Consider the following 24193-nt stretch of genomic DNA (forward strand, 5'->3'; position numbering starts at 1 on the left):
ACAGAAATTGCAGTTCATAGTGCTTCACAGCAGTAAAAAATACAGGCATAAGCAAGCATAAAAAAAAGATAACAGAGGTAGCAAGCAGGGCTGTACGCTAAGCTTTTTCACTAGGGGCACACTTGCCCCTAAATGAGAAATTTAGGGGCAAAAAATATTTTTTAGGGGCACATTTTTAAATAACAATTTTACCATTATTTATATCGATTGTTTTTGATTTAAAAAAAAAAAGAAAAAAAATTATTTTATATAATTTTTTTTTAATAAAATATATATATTATATAATCATACTTGTAGTTGTATTATCTGCGAGACATCGCCACCACGCAACAAGTCTAAATGCTCGCTATATGCAACCAGCTCCACTGTCTGTGTGTACTGAGTAGCCTCCAGCTACGGCCAGGATTCTCCGGCGCTGCAGCTGGGCTCTATACTGTAGCCTCCAGCTACGGCCAGGATTCTCCGGCGCTGCAGCTGGGCTCTATACTGTAGCCTCCAGCTACGGCCAGGATTATCCGGCGCTGCAGCTGGTCCCTATTGACTATATTCAGCGTGCCCTCAGCTCGAATACGCATCGACTCAGTGTTATAAGACATTGATATCAGGACAGAGCTATCTGAACTATTTAGTTTAATGGGACGTTTGGTTTTGAACAGTAAAGCTAACGCAAGCTATCATGCACTACTAGACTTACTGGAGCATTTGTTGATAGCTATCAGTAGCTAGCCGGCTGGCAGGCTCACCGAGGTCCTAGTGTTTACAACAGCCACGGGTGCGAGAGGGCTGGAGGAGGAGCAGACCCCGCAGCTCGCTGATCATACCTGCTGAGTGCTCACTGCTCAGCTCGCGTGAGTGACGTCATCGCGTCATCACACGCCTTGGATAATTTAGGAGTGAAATGCGAATCCAAGGCTTGAAAGCACTACTCGCAAGCCCGCCCCCAGATAATATTTACCAATCGCAACGGCCAATTAAAGGGGCAATTCGCGACGATATCATCGCACTGTACAGCCCTGGCAAGGTAAGGTAAATCACAGTTTTTCACATTAGGATCTAACATCCCAATAGGCCTCTGTTTACGGTTTCATTCAGTAATAAAAATAATAAAATAGAATAGACAAGAGTAAAAAAGTGCAGCTTGATTCAGTTAAATAGGCAATACAAAAAGATTGATTGATGATGGAGGCATGGTGCCAACGAGGGGAGTGGATGATGGAGACTGGAGCGGACATGGCCGGTTAGCCCTCGGGAGAGGTGTTAGTTGGACAATGCCTAGGCCAACCGGCCATGTCCGCTTCCATTCATTGTGCTAAGCTAGGCTAACGTGCAGCCAGATAGCTTTCTACTGAACGCACAGAGAGAAAACTGGTATCTATCTTCTTGTCTCTCTCTGGAGAAGACGGTAAGCTCATTTCCCCAAAATGTTGCCTTGTTCTTTTAACACTTTGATCGCCATGGGTTAAATTCATAATTTACCATCCCTAGCCAGCTCTATTTGTCTATGGAGAAGTTCCCCTTCTTTGCAGGGCTATAACTTTTTAAATTCTATTGCTAAATTGACATTATTATGGCCCATTCAATGTCCTATATGTATTGTTCAGGGTGTAGCAATGTTATACTTTTTCATTCACATATTCATACTAAAATATGGTCTAAAGTATAAGTATGTTTTTATCGTTTTTCTGCAGCTTTCTCCAGAACTTGATTTATAGCTCCAAATGCATTATATTGATGATGAAATACAGTTTGATAGCAATCGGCGCGAGATAAAAAATGTCAACTGGACGTGGTTCTAGAAGTTACTACGTATCATCTGATGTTGACCGGATGGGCGAGGGGGCGTTTATAATTCCGTGGGCAACGTTATACCATTCATCTAGTGTGGGTCATATGATCATCAGATCAGTTAGTATAGAAGACGTTAGAAAATAACGTTGAAACTCACCGTATCTTCCTCGCGCCGTTGGACGATCAGCGTGGAGTAGACAGTTTTCGATTATGGGATGTTGATCCTGATGAACCATTTCCAGGTTGTATAATACTATATACGTCCAAATAACGTTGTTTATTGAGTTAGGGCGAGCGATTGATTATCCAGTGTGTTGAGATAGAGTCCTGCTAATGATCGCGAGTGCCCGGACGATTTATGGATGAGCACTTCCTGTTTGACGAGTCACTTCCTGTTGGCGATCTGCCGATCGGCCACCAGATGGCGCTCTTGAACCGCTAGAGAGTTGAGTGGAGATCAGCAGTATATCTCAGGACCCCGGAGGAGAAATATGATTTCGATCACAGATTTTTGAAATATTGACACCAAAGACGAGTTACGGCGTCTTCGGCAGAATGAGCATGGCTAGGAATGACGTCTAAACACGTCATCCGCGATTAAAGTGTTAAGTACATTCAATAGCAAATACTTCACTACTTTTACTTTTCTACGCCCCCACTATCCGCTGGGTGCATACTATGACCTTTATCATGTTTTGTAACAGATTACAGAAATTGGAACGTGAGGTTCTGATATGATTTGATTCATATATCTGCTTTCTTTTATCCCACTTTATGCTTTGCTCTTGCTGCTTGTTTTACACTGATTTTATTTCTTACTGATGTAAAGCACTTTGAACTGCAATCCCCTGTATGAGAGGTGCTAAACAAATAAAGTTTATAGAATCTGAATGGAGGACTTTTAGCAGAGTACTCATTTATCTGGGCGTTTGTACTTTCACTTAAGTAAAGGAACTGTGTACTTCTTCCACCAGTGTGTGTGTGTGTGTGTGTGGGGTGTGTGTGGTGTGTGTGTGTGTGTTAGTGGTCTGCAAGGGCCTTGAAATGAAGCCCGTGCCCTGCCCGAGCCCGTGAACTTCAGGCCCTGCCCGAAAATAAGCCCGACTGTAAATAATATTTTAAGCCCTAGCCCGCGTGAAAACCAGAAAAAAATTATTATTATTATTATTTGTTTTAAATATTCGAAACACGGTTTTATATGAACTTAATAAATAAACAGAAACGAAAATGTCCAATAGGTCTAACTAAATAACACATATCATGCTGAAAACTAACAACCATTCTATAGCCTGATTCGCTCTTATTAGAATATTAAATTATTTTTTTGTTTTAAATATTCTAAACACTTTATATATTAACTTAATAAATAAACAAATGAAAATGTCCAATAGGTCTGCCTAAATAACGCATATCGGCTGAAAACTAAGAAGCATTTAAATAGCCTGTTTCGCTCTTATTAGAATGCCGTCCCAGTGCTCACACGGCAGCCTTGTAAAACGTATTGAAGGCTATAGAATCTTCTTTGACACACACACACACACACACACACACACACACACACACACACACACACACACACACACACACACACACACACACACACACACACACACACACACACACACACACACACACACACACACACACACACACACACAATACAAACAAACAGAAAACAGAAATCAGATTTCGAGCAGAGCAACATAATGAAAGCACAACAGAACAGGGCAGCAGCGACCCAGCAAATAATAAACATCGCTCACCACTTCGCTGTTGACGTCAGCAACGCGTTGAACAACGTTAACAAAACTTCGCCAACCGGCTACATACATCCAAGAACAAATTAAAACGTTCGCCAATTGGCTATATTCCAACACAACCGATCGAGTTGTCCCCTGAGTTCTCCCTGCGCGCTGCGGTAATTACATCCAAATGTTTCTCTGATGACAGCTTGCGCGAAAGACAAAACGAAACTTAAGGCGAGACACTGCAGGTGAATAGTCAAATATACTTTTTTTGTTGATTTTGAGATTGTTATATTTTGCTTCCTAAACATGTCTTCTATGAAACTAGTGACAATAAAACGTCAATAACACATATTTAGTTGTTTATTTTACATAGGGATGCCCCGATCACGTTTTTTGCCACCGATACCGATCGCCGATCGTCGTGAGCCATATCGGCTGATACCGATCCGATACCGATCGTTTTTGATTAAAAAGAAATTAAAAATTATTTTATATAATTTTTTTTTAATAAAATATATATATTATATAATTAGACTTGTAGTTGTATTATCTGCGAGACATCGCCACCACGCAACAAGTCAAAATGCTCGCTATCTGCAAACAGCTCCACTGTCTGTGTGTACTCTAGTAGCCCTAGCTCCAAAAAGGATTCTCCGGCGCTGCAGCGGGACCCTATTGGTAACGTTATGCTTTGGTCATTTCACATTCAGCAAGCCCTCAGCTCGAATACGCATTCAATCAATGTTATAAGACATTGATATCAGGAGCTATCTGTAGCTACTGCAAGCCGGCTAGATGACGTTAAGACAACTATTTAGTTCAATCGGACATTTCGTTTTGAACCGTGAACTAACGTCAGCTAACGCAAGCTAACGGAGATATCAACATGGGCTACTGGACTTCCTGGGGCATTTGTTGATATCCGGAGCTATCAGTAGCTAGCCGGCTAAATACCGTTAGACAATGCCTACTAAAAGTGAATAGTTGACTGGGTAATTTTGTTTAAACAGTAACGATAGCTAGGTAGCTAATGTTAGCTCAGGTCGAATGCACTATCTAGACTCAGCAGAGGAGGTCCGCCTCCGTGTTTACAAACTCTACACGGGTACGGGCGGGGCTAGGGAGGAGGAGCAGTTTGCAGGTCCTGTGCGTCTGAGACAAGCGAGTGAGATATCCACTTGATCAGTTTCCGCGATCGGCGAATATGACTAATTATCGGAATTCCCCGATCGCATATTTATACTAATTATCGGCCGATAACGATCGGTGGCCGATCGATCGGGGCATCCCTAATTTTACATCATTTTGCCTTATTGCATCCATAAATGTGCACATATTTAATGGGGAAGTGCCTCATTTGCATATATAAACATACATTTCAGAAAACATGCAATATATTTTTTCTTAGTTTATATGTACATAACAAATTGGGAAAGTTTCATAGTGATATCTATTCAAATATTTTTTGCCTATTAGGGGGTACTACACTGTACTACACTGTTTGTAGCCTGTGTGTAGTTATGTTCAGTTCAATAACATCATTATTATTATTATTCAGTTATCAGGCATGTGTTTAGGTTGTCTATTACTAATGGTTTGATTAGGTATTGTGTTTGTAAATATCTGTTTAAAAAAAAAAAGTATGGCATTTTACAATACAGAACTTTGAAGGCGTTTTCCCAAAAATGAGTTTTAAGAGTTTTTCCTCATACTCTGAGCCAGAAATCTCCACTTCAGTAGCACTCACATACACCAAAACGTCCAGTTCTATTCATATCTATGTTCTGAAGGTATTTACAGAAGGGTTTGTTGATATCGCATTCATACCCTGATTTATATCACATTTTATTCCTAAAAACATGGCGAAATATGGAATTTTACCATAAAAATGGACTGAATGGAGTATTTTCTGATTTATGGAGTGATAAAAAGAGATATCCAAAATCCCCTCTGTAATAACCTTTGGCTCTAATATGTCAACAAAATGAAACTATAATTTTGAAAATGGCTTTATCCAATGTTCAGATTTCTGTCCTGGAATTATATGCAAATTAGTGCATATTTAAGTAGATCATGCCTCATTTGCATATTTAAACATACAATTTCAGAAAACTTGTAATACAAAAAAGTCTTGTCTTAATATAAGTAATCAACTGGGGAAGTTTCATTGTGATATCTATTAGTAAAAAAATTTACCCTATTCACCTGCAGTGTCTCCCCTTAAGGAAAACGAAGGTTATCCTATAACCCTAGTTATATGAAAAAAAAAAAAAAAAAAAAAGACGGCGGTGCCCGGGCCCGGCCGAGCCCGAATTATTTATTTAAAAAAAAGCCCTACCCAGCCCGAACCCGCCGGGCCGGGCCCCGTCGGGCCTGGGCAAGGTTGCAGTGCACTAGTGTGTGTGTGTGTGAGGCTGACGAGAGAGACAGGGGGTTGAACCTGCAAATGTGTAAACAGAATTGAGCTGGACATGTGAGCCATACGTTGTCAAGGTCAACGCAGCAAGCGAGTGTGGGTCTTACCGCCCAGCCCTCAACACAGAGAGGGAGGTCCCTACCGCCCAGCCCTCAACACAGAGAGGGAGGTCCCTACCGCCCAGCCCTCAACACAGAGAGGGAGGTCCCTACCGCCCAGCCCTCAACACAGAGAGGGAGGTCCCTACCGCCCAGCCCTCAACACAGGGAGGTCCCTACCGCCCAGCCCTCAACACAGAGAGGGAGGTCCCTACCGCCCAGCCCTCAACACAGAGAGGGAGGTCCCTACCGCCCAGCCCTCAACACAGAGAGGGAGCGAGGTCCCTACCGCCCAGCCCTCAACACAGAGAGGGAGGTCCCTACCGCCCAGCCCTCAACACAGAGAGGGAGGTCCCTACTGCCCAGCCCTCAACACAGGGAGGGAGGTCCCTACCGCCCAGCCCTCAACACAGAGAGGGAGGTCCCTACTGCCCAGCCCTCAACACAGAGAGGGAGCGAGGTCCCTACCGCCCAGCCCTCAACACAGAGAGGGAGGTCCCTACTGCCCAGCCCTCAACACAGAGAGGGAGGTCCCTACCGCCCAGCCCTCAACACAGAGAGGGAGGTCCCTACCGCCCAGCCCTCAACACAGAGAGGTCCCTACCGCCCAGCCCTCAACACAGAGAGGGAGGTCCCTACCGCCCAGCCCTCAACACAGAGAGGGAGGTCCCTACCGCCCAGCCCTCAACACAGAGAGGTCCCTACCGCCCAGCCCTCAACACAGAGAGGGAGGTCCCTACCGCCCAGCCCTCAACACAGAGAGGGAGGTCCCTACCGCCCAGCCCTCAACACAGAGAGGGAGGTCCCTACCGCCCAGCCCTCAACACAGAGAGGGAGGTCCCTACCGCCCAGCCCTCAACACAGAGAGGGAGGTCCCTACCGCCCAGCCCTCAACACAGAGAGGGAGGTCCCTACCGCCCAGCCCTCAACACAGAGAGGGAGGTCCCTACCGCCCAGCCCTCAACACAGAGAGGGAGGTCCCTACCGCCCAGCCCTCAACACAGAGAGGTCCCTACCGCCCAGCCCTCAACACAGAGAGGGAGGTCCTTACCGCCCAGCCCTCAACACAGAGAGGTCCCTACCGCCCAGCCCTCAACACAGAGAGGGAGGTCCCTACCGCCCAGCCCTCAACACAGAGAGGGAGGTCCCTACCGCCCAGCCCTCAACACAGAGAGGGAGGTCCCTACCGCCCAGCCCTCAACACAGGGAGCGAGGTCCCTACCGCCCAGCCCTCAACACAGAGAGGTCCCTACCGCCCAGCCCTCAACACAGAGGGAGGTCCCTACCGCCCAGCCCTCAACACAGAGGGAGGTCCCTACCGCCCAGCCCTCAACACAGAGAGGGAGGTCCCTACCGCCCAGCCCTCAACACAGGGAGGGAGGTCCCTACCGCCCAGCCCTCAACACAGAGAGGGAGGTCCCTACCGCCCAGCCCTCAACACAGAGAGGTCCCTACCGCCCAGCCCTCAACACAGAGAGCGAGGTCCCTACCGCCCAGCCCTCAACACAGAGAGGTCCCTACCGCCCAGCCCTCAACACAGAGAGGGAGGTCCTTACCGCCCAGCCCTCAACACAGGGAGGGAGGTCCCTACCGCCCAGCCCTCAACACAGAGAGGGAGGTCCCTACCGCCCAGCCCTCAACACAGAGAGGGAGGTCCCTACCGCCCAGCCCTCAACACAGAGAGGTCCCTACCGCCCAGCCCTCAACACAGAGAGGGAGGTCCCTACTGACCAGCCCTCAACACAGGGAGGGAGGTCCCTACCGCCCAGCCCTCAACACAGAGAGGGAGGTCCCTACCGCCCAGCCCTCAACACAGAGAGGGAGGTCCCTACCGCCCAGCCCTCAACACAGAGAGGGAGGTCCCTACTGCCCAGCCCTCAACACAGGGAGGGAGGTCCCTACCGCCCAGCCCTCAACACAGAGAGGGAGGTCCCTACTGCCCAGCCCTCAACACAGGGAGGGAGGTCCCTACCGCCCAGCCCTCAACACAGGGAGGGAGGTCCCTACTGCCCAGCCCTCAACACAGGGAGGGAGGTCCCTACTGCCCAGCCCTCAACACAGAGAGGGAGGTCCTTACCGCCCAGCCCTCAACACAGAGAGGGAGGTCCTTACCGCCCAGCCCTCAACACAGGGGCAAAGCTATTATTCAGAGCTGCTGTTTGAATTGTTAACACAGTGTTCTATTGCAAAGAGTGGCGCAGTGGAACTCCCGTCGCTCATAATCCCTTCATACCTATTCACTAGGGGTGGACGGTATAAACGGTATACGGTATAAACGGTATTAATTTGCTCTACGGTATGGATTTTGACTATACCGTTTAACCGGTAGAGCAGCTCTAAAATAGCAATGACGTCATGTAACCACAGCGCGACTATTTCAATCGCATTTGCCCCTAAAAATAGATAGAATTAGTCATAGATAATAGATATGTGCAAACTGGAAAAAGTTATTTAGGAGGCTTCGCGCAGTGGGCGTGTCAACACGCAATTGTCATTTCATAATAAACACATATCACCGCGGCGCACAGCAAGTTTCAATTTCAGTTCCTGGTATTTTTAACCAGTGGAGAAAGGTAAGATATTTCCCTATCGTTTTTCTTATATGAATTATTCTACGTTAATAAAACATACCTGGTGATCAACTACAGTTTGCTGTAAACATTATGATATGCGTGTAGTGTTATGATAACGACGGCAGCAGCGGGAGCCGGGAGGAAGGCGTGCAGCAGTGGTTTTGCGAATAGCATGCAGCTGCAGAGCCGCAGAGCCAGGGGCTCTTTCAGGGCTGGTCACAGGCCCGTCAAACAGCACCCCCCCACCCAACGGCTGAATTGCCAATGGCTGAAATGAATGACCTGAAAGAGCCCCTGGCTCTGCGGCTCTGCAGCTACATATGCGTCTAGCAAAATCCAGCCCGCTGTTTGCAATGGGAGCAGGAGTCTCGACTCGGGACTTATTTTATATGGAATATAATGACTTTATACGCAAAAGTAGCCTAGTTTTAAGTTAAAATATTATAAATCTACATGCCTTGAGGATGTCACTCTTTATATAGCCTGCCTATCAGGCAAAAAAAATATTCTAACAGAAACACTGATACCGTGATATATACCGTTACCGTCTATGCTTCAAATTATACCGTGATATAAATTTTAGACCATACCGTCCACCCCTACTATTCACTCGCATTGATCTGGACGCTAGTTAATCCTCCGATATCAGATCCGATGAACACTTTTGCTTTGTCGTTCTCAGAGGTGGAAGAAGTACACAGTTCCTTTACTTAGGTACACGTAGAAATACCCAGATAAATTTGTACTCTGGTAAAAGTAAAAGTCCTCCATTCAAATTCTACTTAAGTACATTCAAGAGCACATACTTCTCTACTTTTACTTAAGTATCTAAAGTAAAAGTATGAATTCTACATGATGTTTGTGTATTCCAGTGCTTGGAAGCATTCTATTCTCGATCCATTGACCTCTAAAGGTGATGTTAAAGTGGTATGTGGTCCAGTTATGATGTTCTGATTAAAGGTTGTGTTAAAGTGGTATGTGGTCCAGTTATGCTGCTCTGATTAAAGGTTGTGTTAAAGGGGAACTATCTTATAAATGGCCTTTTTGAGTGTTTAGCATTGTTTCCTAGCTATGTGAACTTATATTAATATGATCTATGTCTCAAAATTCTCATATTGGCGCATTCTTCCAATTCTCCTCTCACAATATTCACCCTCACTGAACTGAGTCGTTTGAAAATGTGCCTATATGTGATGTCACATAGTCACTGCTGCATGTTAATGTTCAGCAGACGGCGCTGCCACACAGTGGTTTAGGTGGAACCTGTAGCTGCGGCTGCAAAACAGCTCGAAATCTTGAGGTAGAAAAATGCTGTTTTTGAGGACTTGATTAGAAATACAAAACAATGAATAAAAAAAATATATATATTACAGAGGTGTTCCATAGACTCACAGGAATTGTGTAAAAGTGCCCAAATAGTGAAAGAAATAGTAAAATAGTTCCCCTTTAAAGTGGTATGTGGTCCAGTTATCCTGCTCCGATTAAAGGTTATGTTAAAGTGGTATGTGGTCCAGTTATGCTGCTCTGATTAAGATTCAAGAGTTTTATTTGTCACATACATACACAGGACATGCAGTGAAATGTAGGTGGCCATGCCCGCCTCGATTGTGCAAAAATACAAATAATAAAATAGACATGATAAAAAGTATTAAGAGTAAAATGAAATGCTAAGCTTAAGAAATAAAGGCAATGAGTAATATATTATACAATAATATACAGTTCTGTTTTAAAGTGACCTTTTTGTAGTGTATTTGTGTGTGAGAGAGTGTAAGTGAGGATGTGTGTGTGCGTGTGTGTGTGTGTGTGTGTGGAGAGATCAGTGTTCTGAAGGCCTGGGGGAAGAAGCTGAGCTTATATAAAAGTTATGTTAAAGTGGTATGTGGTCCAGTTATGCTGCTCTGATTAAAGGTTTTGTTAAAGTGGTATGTGGTCCAGTTATGCTGCTCTGATTAAAGGTTAAGTTAAAGTGGTATGTGGTCCAGTTATGCTGCTCTGATTAACCCTTTAATCGCCAAGGACAACTTTAGACGTCATTGCTCGCCATGCTTAATCTGCCAATGACGTCGTACAGCGTCTTTGAGATCAATATTTCAAAAATCTGTCATGGCAATCATATTTCACCCACGGAGACTTGAGACTTGCTGTTGATCTCCTCTCAACCCTCCAACGGTTCAAGACCGCCATCTGGTGGCCGATCGGCGAATCGCCAAAACCGGAAGTGGTGCTCACCCATATTTCGTCCGGCCACTCGCTATCGCTAGCGGGACTCCAGCTTGATACAATGGATAGCGATCCGTTGCCAATAACTCGATAAACAACATGATTTGGACGTATATAGTATTATACAACCTGGAACTGGACCAACTAGATCGACATCCCATAATACCGAACTTTCTGCTCCACGCTGATCGCCCAACGCTACGAGGAAGCTGCGGTGAGTTTCAGCGTGTTTGATTATTATTATACATACACACTGCTCCGATCAACATATCACCCATACTACATAAATGATTTAACGTCGGCCACAGACTTATATATATATGAAAGTATATCTCCATACATTTTTGCCATGTTTTCTATGCAAAATCCTTTTCTTCAAAGTAACTAGTAACTGATGGGTTCAGATAAATGTAGTGGAGTAAAAAATACAATAGTTCCTTTGAAATGTAGTGGATCAAAAGTATAAAGTTCCCTAAAATGAAAATAGTACAAGTAGCTCAAAATGTTTACTTGAGTAAAAAAATACTTAAAGGAATACTCAAACATTTTGGGAAATTAGCTTATTTGCCATCTACCCTGGAGTTAGACAAGAAGATACATACCTTTTTCTTCTCTGTGCATGCAGTAGGAGTAGGAAGACGTTGGGAACTAGGCTAATGGAGGGACCTACTTCCAGTGACTGACGCTAAGCTAGGCTAACGGTGCGCGTCTTCCTACTCCTACTGCATGCACAGAGAAGAAAAAGGTATGCATCTTAACACTCCAACATTTTGGGAACCCTGGAGTTAGACAAGAAGATGCATTATGGAGGAACCTACTTCCAGTGACTGACGCTAAGCTAGGCTAACGGTGCGCATCTTCCTAGTCCTACTGCATGCACAGAGAAGAAAAAAGGTATGTATCTTCTTGTCTAACTCCAGGGTAGGCTAATTTCCCAAAATGTTGGAGTTTTCCTTTAAGTTATCTTCCACCACTGGTAGTTTTAGCAGGAATGGAGGTGGGCAGACTAAAGAGGTCCTGGGGGGGTTCCGACTGGTTCCCCCCTGCGTCAATCACCCTCTAAGAGCAGCGGTAGGAGAAGAAAGTGCTGCATTACCTCCAGTGAGCCCCACTCCTGTTCCTCTGTGCGTGACCGACATGACCATCGGGACCGACCACCTGCAAAACGATGACACAAAGAGAAGAACAAGTTAATAAAAACATGCAACACACGGCGTCATCATCGATGCCAAGCATTCTCACATAGAGTGAACTGGTATTACCACAAAGTGCCTGTGAGCCGCAACTAACCTTCTTACCGTCTTATACTTGTATCATGCACTCTTCCTACTATACTAATATGTCTTTACTACTCTGCACTCAACACTGCAGCACCCAGGTTTCAGCACTGTTCGATGAACATTGTTACTCAGCTGATAGTCGTACCCTTCCTTCATGCTGACTTGTCGTACAGAACTTGTAAGTCGCTTTGGATAAAAGTTCAGATAAATGACTAAATGTCATATAAACTTGGGGCAGAGTGGCTCAGTGTGAGTGAATTACTAGCGAGTGAGTGAGAGTGAGTGAGTGAGTGACATTGCCAGAGGTTTCCCATAAGAAATGTGCACATGTACAACACAGTGCTTACCGGGGCGTGATACTACCTGTTTTGGTAACCAGTACAACACGGTGCTTACCGGGGCGTGACACTACCTGTTTTGGTAACCAGTACAACACGGTGCTTACCGGGGCGTGACACTACTTGTTTTGGTAACCAGTACAACACAGTGCTTACCGGGGCGTGACACTCCCTGTTTTGGTAACCAGTACAACACAGTGCTTACCGGGGCGTGACACTACTTGTTTTGGTAACCAGTACAACACAGTGCTTACCGGGGCGTGACACTACCTGTTTTGGTAACCAGTAAAACACGGTGCTTACCGGGGCGTGACACTCCCTGTTTTGGTAACCAGTAAAACACGGTGCTTACCGGGGCGTGACACTACCTGTTTTGGTAACCAGTACAACACGGTGCTTACCGGGCGTGACATTCCCTGTTTTGGTAACCTGTACAACACAGTGCTTACCGGGGCGTGACACTACCTGTTTTGGTAACCTGTACAACACGGTGCTTACCGGGGCGTGACACTACCTGTTTTGGTAACCTGTACAACACGGTGCTTACCGGGGCGTGACACTACCTGTTTTGGTAACCAGTACAACACGGTGCTTACCGGGGCGTGACACTACCTGTTTTGGTAACCAGTACAACACGGTGCTTACCGGGGCGTGACACTACCTGTTTTGGTAACCAGTACAACACGGTGCTTACCGGGGCGTGACACTACCTGTTTTGGTAACCAGTACAACACGGTGCTTACCGGGCGTGACATTCCCTGTTTTGGTACCCCGTCAGAGTTGCTGATGATTCAGAATTCTTTGTCGTTATTAACACTTTGGTTGCCACGTACGCTTTTTGTCGTTAGTTCATGCGACCTTTGAGTGCCCCTGACGCTATATAGCGTCTGTTTGCCTTTTTTTTTTTATTGCCGATTTGAATTCATATTTCATCAATCGAGCCTCGGGTTAGTGCTGCAGAGTCTCTCTGAGCTCAATTGGGAAGATACCGCCCCCTATCGTCTCTCCCTGTATTACTTTACACTGATGCAGGGGGAGTGGTCAGTTTCCTCATTTTACTTTTCCGTCGAGGCATCTGAAGAGACCAAGTGATCGCCGGCCATCAGAACAGCGTGGATTATGTATTTACAGTATCAACACTGTAATCAATAAGCGTGATCGATATTTGGAATGTCGATCAGGAATTGGAATAATTTTTTTTTTTTTTTTTTTTTTACTTTGACCAGACAGCTGGTTCTTTTAGCGTTTATCGCTTTTTTTCTCTTTCTGGTCAAGCATGACCAACAGAAACAGGTTGAATGGGGTATAGATCGGGGGAAGACACTGAGAAAATACGGCGAGTCCGGGAGTCGAACTCGTGTACCCCAGATTCGTGACGCGCACGGTTGTCCCCGACGCCGAAATAGCGCCGAGATACGCGGTGAGCTACTGGAGCTCCCCGGAATAATCTTTTTGGATAACATCTGATCTCAGGTAAGGAATTTATTGTACCAGTCTTAGGATAATCAGACCTGTTTTCACGGAGATATAAGCTTTTGCCCTATGCATGTGCGGTGATCGCTGATCAGGAAATGAGAATATATTTTTCAGCCGGCCTCTATAGCGTGCATAAGTACACATATACTATCGATAACCTAGCGTTTATTTGAAAACGATTCATAAATAGGCCGAAAAATTACAACGTTTTTGTGTATTCTAGAATATTCCAGTAAATGCCGTTTATCACGGAATCTATATATTTTCCTTGAAAACGAGGGCTTTTCAAAATGCTATAAAACGAAAATGAACCGATAAAAAAACAATCCGTTTCAACAATGTTGACTGCAAACAAGTCATTGATAAGCGACAGGCAGATTAGACACATAGCCATAATTTAAGACGGAGAATATGCGTTCACAACGCTATCATTGAAGTGGGTGCTGGCATTCAACGGGGTTTCCAATGTTAAATGGCTGGCACTCAAACTGCTAAGGCTGAGACGATATGCCATTTGGAAGAATCAATAAATCGGGAAAAAAAAATTGTATCCACTTTTTCTCCCATTTTCTATATTTTCTCCCATCCCAATTTCGTATCATCCAATTCAACCCTCCCCTGTCACGGACGCTGTTTCTTGCCTCCCACAAGCCGGCTGCAATGTGGACTAAGTCATACATAGCACAAGTCCCCTCCGGTACTTGAGGTAACAGCAGTCGCATCTTTTCACCTGCGCAGCTCGATCTCTCAGTGGTGAGGAGTAACGCGTGGGAGGCTCACGCTGCCCCCGACACTTCCTGATTCTACTGCGCAGGCGCACCAACCGACCTGTAGGAGTCGCTGTCCACAACGCCCGATCCCCACCCTTCAGTTTCCCTCCCCGTAATACGGCCAATGTGTATTACTGTGGACGACCAGCTAAACTGAAAGCAAATGTGGAGCGCTGAGCTCGAACTGACGAGCCCAGCGTCTCCAGCATTTCGTGGCGAGTGCCTTGCCCACTACGCCACGTAGCCGCCTAAATCGGGACAAAATTATCGATAAATATCGATATTTGTATTAGTATTATAAAAAAAAGAAATGTATGCAGCAATTCTTTGTCGTTGCCGCCATCTTTAGTGTTACAGATTTCCCCATTCAAAACTACCACAGTGATCCTTCTCATTTTATAGTCGGTGGTCTCTGGATGGGATGGAGGAGTGCACTGCATATTGAATGCCCAGAGTTGTTGCAATTCAACTGAATTTACATGAAAGACACAAGACCTAGTATTTTAGTATAGTATAAAGTATTTAATACATGCAAACAACTATAATTATCGATAAATCGATAAGTGGTCTCAGCCTTAGTTATTATTGTTGTTATTATTGCTTGCTAATCCCCCTCCACGCGCTCATACCAAGCGTGTGTGGAAAGACGTGCAGATCAGCAGCGAGGTACCTCATTTGAAAGGTAGTACGTCCTTTTATTTCATAAATATTAAAAGACTAGGCCCTGTGGAAACCCACTCTTACGCAAATAATTCTTTTTTTTTTTTTTGATCCACTTTTTCTCCCATTTTCTATATTTTCTCCCATCCCAATTTCGTATCATCCAATTCAACCCTCCCCTGTCACGAACGCTGTTTCTTGCCTCCCACAAGCCGGCTGCAGTGAGGACTAAGTCATACATAGCACAAGTCCCCTCCGGTACTTGAGGTAACAGCAGTCGCATCTTTTCACCTGCGCAGCTCGACCTCTCAGTGTCGAGGAGTAACGCGTGGGAGGCTCACGCTGCCCCCGACACTTCCTGATTCTACTGCGCAGGCGCTCTTACGCAAATAATTCTTAAGAGTCTGTGTAATATATGGTAATAGTCTTTTATAATGTCCTTGAAACTGCCACATTTGACATCACGAGGAAACCAATGCAAAGACTTGACCTCGGCTAGTGCACAGCGTGTTGCACACAGACAGACCTATTTATAGACTGTGAGGTGGGGAGACAGACAGACAGACAGACAGACCAACCTATTGTAGATGGTGAGGTGGGGAGACAGACAGACAGACCTACCTGTAGATGGTGAGGTGGGGAGACAGACAGACAGACCTACCTGTAGATGGTGAGGTGGGGAGACAGACAGACAGACCTACTTGTAGATGGTGAGGTGGGGAGACAGACAGACAGACCTACTTGTAGATGGTGAGGTGGGGAGACAGACAGACAGACCTACTTGTAGATGGTGAGGTGGGGAGACAGACAGACAGACCTACTTGTAGATGGTGAGGTGGGGAGACAGACAGACCTACTTGTAGATGGTGAGGTGGGTGGGGAGACAGACAGACAGACAGACAGACCTACTTGTAGAAGGTGAGGTGGGGAGACAGACAGACCTACTTGTAGATGGTGAGGTGGGTGGGGAGACAGACAGACAGACAGACAGACCTACTTGTAGAAGGTGAGGTGGGGAGACAGACAGACAGACCTACCTGTAGATGGTGAGGTGGGGAGACAGACAGACAGACAGACAGACCTACCTGTAGATGGTGAGGTGGGGAGACAGACAGACAGACAGACAGACCTACCTGTAGATGGTGAGGTGGGGAGACAGACAGACAGACCTACTTGTAGATGGTGAGGTGGGGAGACAGACAGACCTACTTGTAGATGGTGAGGTTGGGAGACAGACAGACAGACCTACTTGTAGATGGTGAGGTGGGTGGGGAGACAGACAGACAGACAGACAGACCTACTTGTAGAAGGTGAGGTGGGGAGACAGACAGACAGACCTACTTGTAGATGGTGAGGTGGGGAGACAGACAGACAGACCTACTTGTAGATGGTGAGGTGGGGAGACAGACAGACAGACCTACCTGTAGATGGTGAGGTGGGGAGACAGACAGACAGACAGACAGACCTACTTGTAGAAGGTGAGGTGGGGAGACAGACAGACAGACCTACTTGTAGATGGTGAGGTGGGGAGACAGACAGACAGACCTACTTGTAGATGGTGAGGTGGGGAGACAGACAGACAGACCTACTTGTAGATGGTGATGTGGGGAGACAGACAGACAGACCTACTTGTAGATGGTGAGGTGGGGAGACAGACAGACAGACCTACTTGTAGATGGTGAGGTGGGGAGACAGACAGACAGACAGACAGACAGACCTACTTGTAGATGGTGAGGTGGGGAGACATGGGTCGGTTTAGTCGGTTGTTTTTGGCCCAAAACTTATTCATCTCCTCCTTCGCTGTGGTTCCCATTGGAGCCGCGCTGTAGAGAGAAAGGGGTTTAGTTCAGTGCTAGATGGCATATGGTACAACGACATAACATCACTGTAAAAGTGAGAGAAAATGGCAAAAATGTATGAAGATTATATACTTTCATATTTGAAGTCAAGTCAAGTCAAGTCAAGAGTTTTATTTGTCACGGCATACAAGCATACAGTGAAATGCGGGGGGTCATGCCCGCAGCGATTGTGCAATAATACAAGTAATAAGAATAGGAATGAGAATAAGACATTTGTGCAATAATACAAGTAATAAGAATAAGACATAACAGGTATAATTTACATACATGTTACAAAAAGCATGGTAAGACATGCTAAGGTCCTGCGATATTACTATACAAGAACCACTCCTGTTCTCTTTTTTTTTTTTGCCTGTCAACTTCAAGAGGATGTAATCAGAACAGCATAACTGAACCACATACCACTTTAACACAACCTTTAATCAGAGCAGCATAACTGAACCACATACCACTTTAACACAACATTTAATCAGAGCAGCATAACTGGACCACATACCACTTTAACATGACCATTAACACATCCAGCGCCGGAAACGGCTTACGACGTGTTTCAAGTTCATGCTAATTCTGCCATTCCACGGCGTACGACGTTATTGAGATCATATTTCATTTTTTCGCCATGTTATTCATAATTCCCTCACAGAGCCTGGTCTGATGCAGTTGGAGCCTGCACAACTCTGCAACTCTTCAATACTGCCGCCTGGTGGATGATCGGCAAGTTACCAAACCGGAAATGGACAAGTCGATCTCGGTGCGTCTGGGAAATGCGTCCGGCACTCACATAGTGTCACGGGACTCAAGACACACACCGTGTATATGGATCGCTGCCATAACTCAATAATCGACATGATTTGGGCTGTTATTATTATTATACAAACCGGAAATGGATCGACTCGATCGCGTCAAATAAGTGGGATCTTTTTGCTCCAGTCTCATCGCCCAACGGTAAGCGGACGCATTTTCAAGGCGATTGTACATTTCTTTGTTTACAAACCAACTGATCAATAAATCAACCCATACTACATAAAGCATTTACTGACGATCACGGACTTATAAACGACCCCCCCCCCCCGTTCATCCGCGCATGATGAGTCATAACGTTTAGGATCGTATTCAGTTGGATTTTTTAATATAACGTGTATCACGAATAAACTGCAATCGATAATCTATATTTTGATTGATTGAATAGTTTATTGGTTTAGAATGGAAAATCACACATATACATTTGATCACAATATGAAAAGAGGTATACATTTTCTCCATTTACCAATAGGATTTCATAAAACACAATAAAGCCATAGACTTGTTTCCATTGTGGTCCTTCATCATTGGTGTCAGTGGATTTATGTACTGGTGTGTGGACGTGGGTGTTTGTAGTGTCTGTATGTGTGGTATAAAAACAAAAAAATACATACAATAATATTCCATTTTATAGACAATAAAAGAATAAAAAAGGAACAACACATTAAAACCCTTTGTTCACTACTCCCAGCTTCTGCTACTTATGATCCACCTCTTTATAGCTAATTTAAACGTGGAGAAGGGGCTTATGGTCTTCAACTCCATTGGTAGGCTATTCCATTGTACTGCTGCTGAATATAGGAATGCGTTTTGGCCTATTTTCCTATTGCATCTCACTGGGACGATGTCTGTAGGGCTCCCCCTGGTGGCGTGTCCGTGTACATCCCTTACCATGTTAAAATATCCACTGAGGTACTGAGGGACAGTATTCCCGAGTATCCTATGTGTTATGTTGAGTTTTATTTGAGAGACCCTCTCCTCAACCCTGAGCCATTTGAGGCTGTTAAAATGTGTCTGTGTAAGGTGAGTCCTGGGATGGAGTTTTAAAATCATTCTAACTAATTTGTTCTGAGCTGTCTGTAGCCTACCTTTCAGTGCTACTGTGATGCCAGTGTACCAGGAGGAGCATGCATAGTCATAATGACATTGGATCAGTGCCCCTGCCAGGACTTCCATTGCTGACCTGTTAATATAGGTGGACACTCTACCGAGAAATTTTATTCTCTGATTGATCTTTGTGCCATGCTCACCCCTGATAAAGTGTTGTCCAAAATACATCCTAAGTATGTGACTTCCTCCTTTGCTGTTACCTCGATATCTCCTACCACTACCTTGAACCCAGGAGACCTCTTAAGTCGTATCAGCCGAGCCAAAAAGGATAGCTTCGGTTTTACCCAGGTGTAGGGATAACCTGTTTTCGACCAGCCAATGACTGATCTTGACAAGCTCTAGACTGAGTGACCTCTCTACTTCTCTTTTGTCCTGATGGGAGACCATGAGTGCAGCATCGTCTGCAAATAAAAACAGTTTACAATCACATGCAGTTTTCATGTCATTGATATATAAAAGAAATAAAAGTGGTCCTAAAATACTTCCTTGCGGCACCCCGCACGTCTGTTGGAGTGAGGAGGATATGGTCCCATTAATTTCCACTACTTGTTTCCTGCCTCTCAGATAAGACTCCATCCACCTTAAGGAGGATATACTGTTAAAACCCATAGCCTTCAGTTTATATAAAAGTATGTCGTGGTTAACAGTGTCGAAGGCTTTTTGTAAGTCTATTAAAACCATCCCACAGAATTGACCTTTGTCCACCTCTGTTCTAATTTGGTCTGTCAGATATAATAAACATGTGTCTGTGGAATATGATGTTCTAAATCCAGACTGGAGCTCGTACAACAGGTTGTTTGTAGAGAGGTATTCGTTTATTTGATCATTAATGATCCTTTCTATGACTTTGGATATTGCACTAAGAATCGACACAGGCCTATAGTTCCCGGGGTCTAATTTATTGCCTTTTTTGTAAAGTGGAATGACTCTGGCTTGTTTGAGATCATAGGGAAACTGTCCTTGACCGATAGATAGATTTACAATGTGTGTTAAGCCGGAGGCGATGGACTCTGCTGCATCCCTAAGAAATCTAGCAGGTATCTTGTCCTGTCCTGTTGCCTTGTTAGGATTGAGCGCCCTCAGTTTTTTCAAAACTGTGTCCTCAGTCACACTCGCAAAGGAGAAGGAATCTGTCTGGATACCTTTCTGTTTGTAGTACTCCCCTACCTGTTTTTCCCCATACATGTCAGTTGTACTTGGCAGTCTCTTAACTAGGGTATTCGCTATGGTGTTAAAAAACGTATTTAGACAATTAGCTATGTTCTTATTGCCTGTAATCACTGTGCCTCCTATGTCTAGAATCATGTTTTTAGCTTTTGTCCTGAGCTTGTTTCCATACCCTGTTTGCTTTAAGCACTTCCATAATTTTTGTGGATTTGATTTATTCTCGATAATTTTGTCATTAAAATATTCAGCCTTAGCTTTCTTGATCATTCCCGTGACCTCATTTCTTTTCTTCTTGAACTCCTCATAATCCTGTTCAACCCTGTTTTTACTGAATTTCGAAAATGTGTCATGTCTGGACTTTATAGCTGCCAGGATCTCTGGGTTCATCCAGGGCTCTTGTCTGATTTTCGTTCTCATTGTTTTTTCTGGTGCACTTTCATTAATTGCCGTCAGAAACAAAGATTTAAAATGACCCCAAACTTTATCTACGTTCATACTACGATATACTGGTGTCCAATCCATGGAATTGAGTCTGCTTTTTAGAGCTTCGCTGTTGTAATTTTTCATTGACCTTATCTTGACAGTGGCCAATAGCTGCCTTCACCATCTTTCGTGTACAGAATGTAATTGAGTGATCACTGATTCCACAATGTATTACCCCACTGTTGGCTATCTTAGGTTTGTCAGTCACTAATATCAGGTCAATGGTGGAACTGGAAGAGTTTGTTATTCGTGTGGGTCTATCAATTAGTTGTGGTTGGAGCAAAGGTCCTGAAAGGCTTTGTTCAAGGGGTGGCCACGCCTTGATACATCAATATTAAAATCCCCAGTAATTATGGCTTCACCAGACACAAAGTCGTTGTGTTTGGAGCACAGATTTTCCAGTTTGGTTACAAAATCATTCTGCTCTGGTGGTCGATAGCACACTCCTACCAATATTGGCTTGCTTTTGGGAAATAAAATATCTGCCCACACTGCTTCAAGATCATCCTCGTTGAGATCAGCTCTTAAATTAAAAACAATATCTGCCCTAATAAACATACACACACCCCCTCCCCTCCTGTTTCTATCCTTTCTAATTACTGAATAGTTCTCTATTTCTATCTCCCCGTCTGATATGGAAGAGTCCAGCCATATTATGCGTTTAGGCCTATAACTAGCGTTCTAGGAATTACTGCAGAAAACGATAAAAACATATTTATATTCTAGACGGTATTGTCGTATGAATGTATGAATGAAAAGGTATAACATTCCCACATCCTGAACGATAGATAATCAATGTTGAATGGGCCATAGTAATGTCAATTTAGCAATACAATTTAAAAAGTTATAGCCCTGCAAAGAAGGTGAACATCTCCATAGACTTAGAGTGTTGGCAGAGAGTGGTATAAGATGCTCAAATTGCGTGGCAGGGAATGTGTTAATCAGAGTAGCATAACTGAACCACATACCACTTTAACACAACTTTTAATCAGAGCAGAATAACTGGACCACATACCACTTTAACATAACCTTTAATCAGAGCAGCATAACTGGACCACATACCACTTTAACATACCCTTTAATCAGAGCAGCATAACTGGACCACATACCACTTTAACATAACCTTTAATCAGAGCAGCATAACTGGACCACATACCACTTTAACACAACCTTTAATAAGAGCAGCATAACTGGACCACATACCACTTTAACACAACCTTTAATCAGAGCAGCATAACTGGACCACATACCACTTTAACATAACTTTTAATCAGAGCAGCATAACTGGACCACATACCACTTTAACACAACCTTTAATCAGAGCAGCATAACTGGACCACATACCACTTTAACACAACCTTTAATCAGAGCAGCATAACTGGACCACATACCACTTTAACACAACCTATAGAGGTCAATCGATCGAGAATTGAATGCTCCCAAGCACTGGAATAAACAAACGTTATGTAGAATTCATACTTTTACTTTAGATACTCAAGTACATTCAAGAGCACATCATTCTCTACTTCTACACTACTAAGTAGAATTTGAATGGATGACTTACTTAAATGAGTACTCATTTATCTGGGTATTTCTACTTTTACTTAAGCAAAGGAACTGTGTACTTCTTCCACCACTGCTAGATGCCATACGGTACAACATACAGTAACATCACACCAGTGTTAATTTTGGCAGCTATTTTCATTTTAGTTTTAGTCTTAGTCATGTGTCAAGTGCTCCTTTTTCGTTTATCATATTTAGTAATCTTCATTTATTTTTCGTTTAGTCAGTTTTAGTCAACTAAATGTCTGAGCATTTTAGTCTTAGTCAGTTTGTCTCAATTTTGTCTAGGTGATTGTATAGATTAGTATTAGTATCATTAAATGACAACTATGCTCAACTATGCTTCACCCACGGAAAGGATGTTGGCACATTGGTTCCACACGGACATTATACAGTGTTGCACTTGCTTCGAGAAGGCTCCGTTTAGGTTAGCTAGTAGCAGAGGCTCTGTTGTGATTTTTAATGCACAATAAATATTCAACATTCTCTTTTGAGACTCCGCCTCAGACTCTTATCATTTGGCACTAAAAGCTAAACATTGTCACCGGTATGGCTGTCCGCAACATGTCATTAATTGTGTGCGAGAGGTCGATCAGTTAGCCACATTAGCGTGAGCTAGGTTAGCCACTAGTTAACGCGAGCTAGATGGAAATACAAACAATGTAACGTTACTGGTGAAAAAGTTATTTACCTTGGAATACTCCTTTGCCAACTTGCTGTACTTTGCTTGCAGGTCTGCAGCTGGATTATGAATAGTCCCAACTTTAGCCAAGGTAACCTTAAGCTAAAACTAGCTTTTCAAATAGCTCTTCAGCTAATGCTAATAACAGAGCTCCCCGTCACACTGCTCTGTCAGGACGATGGCATTAAGAAAAGTTATAATTATTTTGTCTCGTTTTAGTCAACAATATCAACATACATGAAGAGAAATTTCGTCCTGGTTTTTGTAAATTACATTCTTGTGTCCTCAGTTGTGGTCAACGATATTTAATAAACTATTTAGTCTCGTTAGTGTCACATGGTCTTCAATAACGTGACGTCACGTCTCGTTGTCATGAAAAAAACCTTCGTTGACTAACATCTTTCGTCATCATTTTAGTTGACAAAATTAACACTGCATCACACCTATAGTTGCTCACATCACTGGCATCACTACTAGGGTGGTAAATGGTGGATTTATATTAGTACTTTTGTCCAAAGCACTTTACAATTTGTTCCTCACATTTTACCCGTTCACTCACACATTCACACTAGGGCTGCACGATTCTTGCTAAAATGTGAATCACGATTTTTCTCTCTAAGAATTGAGATCACGATTCTCTCACACGATTCTTAAAATCATTTATTGCACTTTCTTAAACATAACATATATGAAAGTGAAATAATTTTGAAGAGATCGTATAGGACGGTCTATGAATCGAGTTTATGGATACCATGACTTGAAATCCTCTTACGTTTATTTTGTACATTATCTAACGTTAACACGAACCTAAACTAACGTTACAACTAACCTAAAGTTAGTTTAGGTTCGTGTTAACATTAGATAATGTACAAAATAAACGTTTTCCGCTGCTATAAACGTTGCACTTTTATTTTGACAACCCCAGAAAGGAAGTCATTATATATGCTTTACCATCCTGATCTGTGTTAGCTCCGGTTAGCTCAGAGCGTCCGGTATAACAATACCAGCCATTGGATTACTGTTTTCTAAATTGGGGAGGCTTTTAATCGTCAAGGTAAGAGGATTTCAAGTCATGGTATCCATAAACTTCAATCGGTTCGGATCCTTTGAATGAATGAGAATGTCAACAATCACGACGACACGTTGAAATCACTGGCTGCG

The 24193-nt window shown here is 43.9% G+C and overlaps 1 protein-coding gene across 1 annotated transcript in view; it reads right to left on the reverse strand.

Annotated features, from left to right (window-relative positions):
- The window catches only part of sdhc (succinate dehydrogenase complex, subunit C, integral membrane protein), a 49566-nt gene that overhangs the window by 13679 nt on the left and 11694 nt on the right, over positions 1 to 24193 (reverse strand). The window contains exons 3-4 of the mRNA XM_084327238.1: positions 17089 to 17190; positions 11940 to 12001 (exon numbers count right to left, since the gene is read on the reverse strand). Coding sequence (XP_084183364.1) covers positions 11940 to 12001; positions 17089 to 17190 — 164 coding nt within the window. The remainder of the gene's footprint in view (positions 1 to 11939; positions 12002 to 17088; positions 17191 to 24193) is intronic.

Source organism: Notolepis coatsorum (genome assembly GCF_963971535.1).
Source record: "Notolepis coatsorum genome assembly, chromosome: 13".
NCBI classification, from domain to species: domain Eukaryota; kingdom Metazoa; phylum Chordata; class Actinopteri; order Aulopiformes; family Paralepididae; genus Notolepis; species Notolepis coatsorum.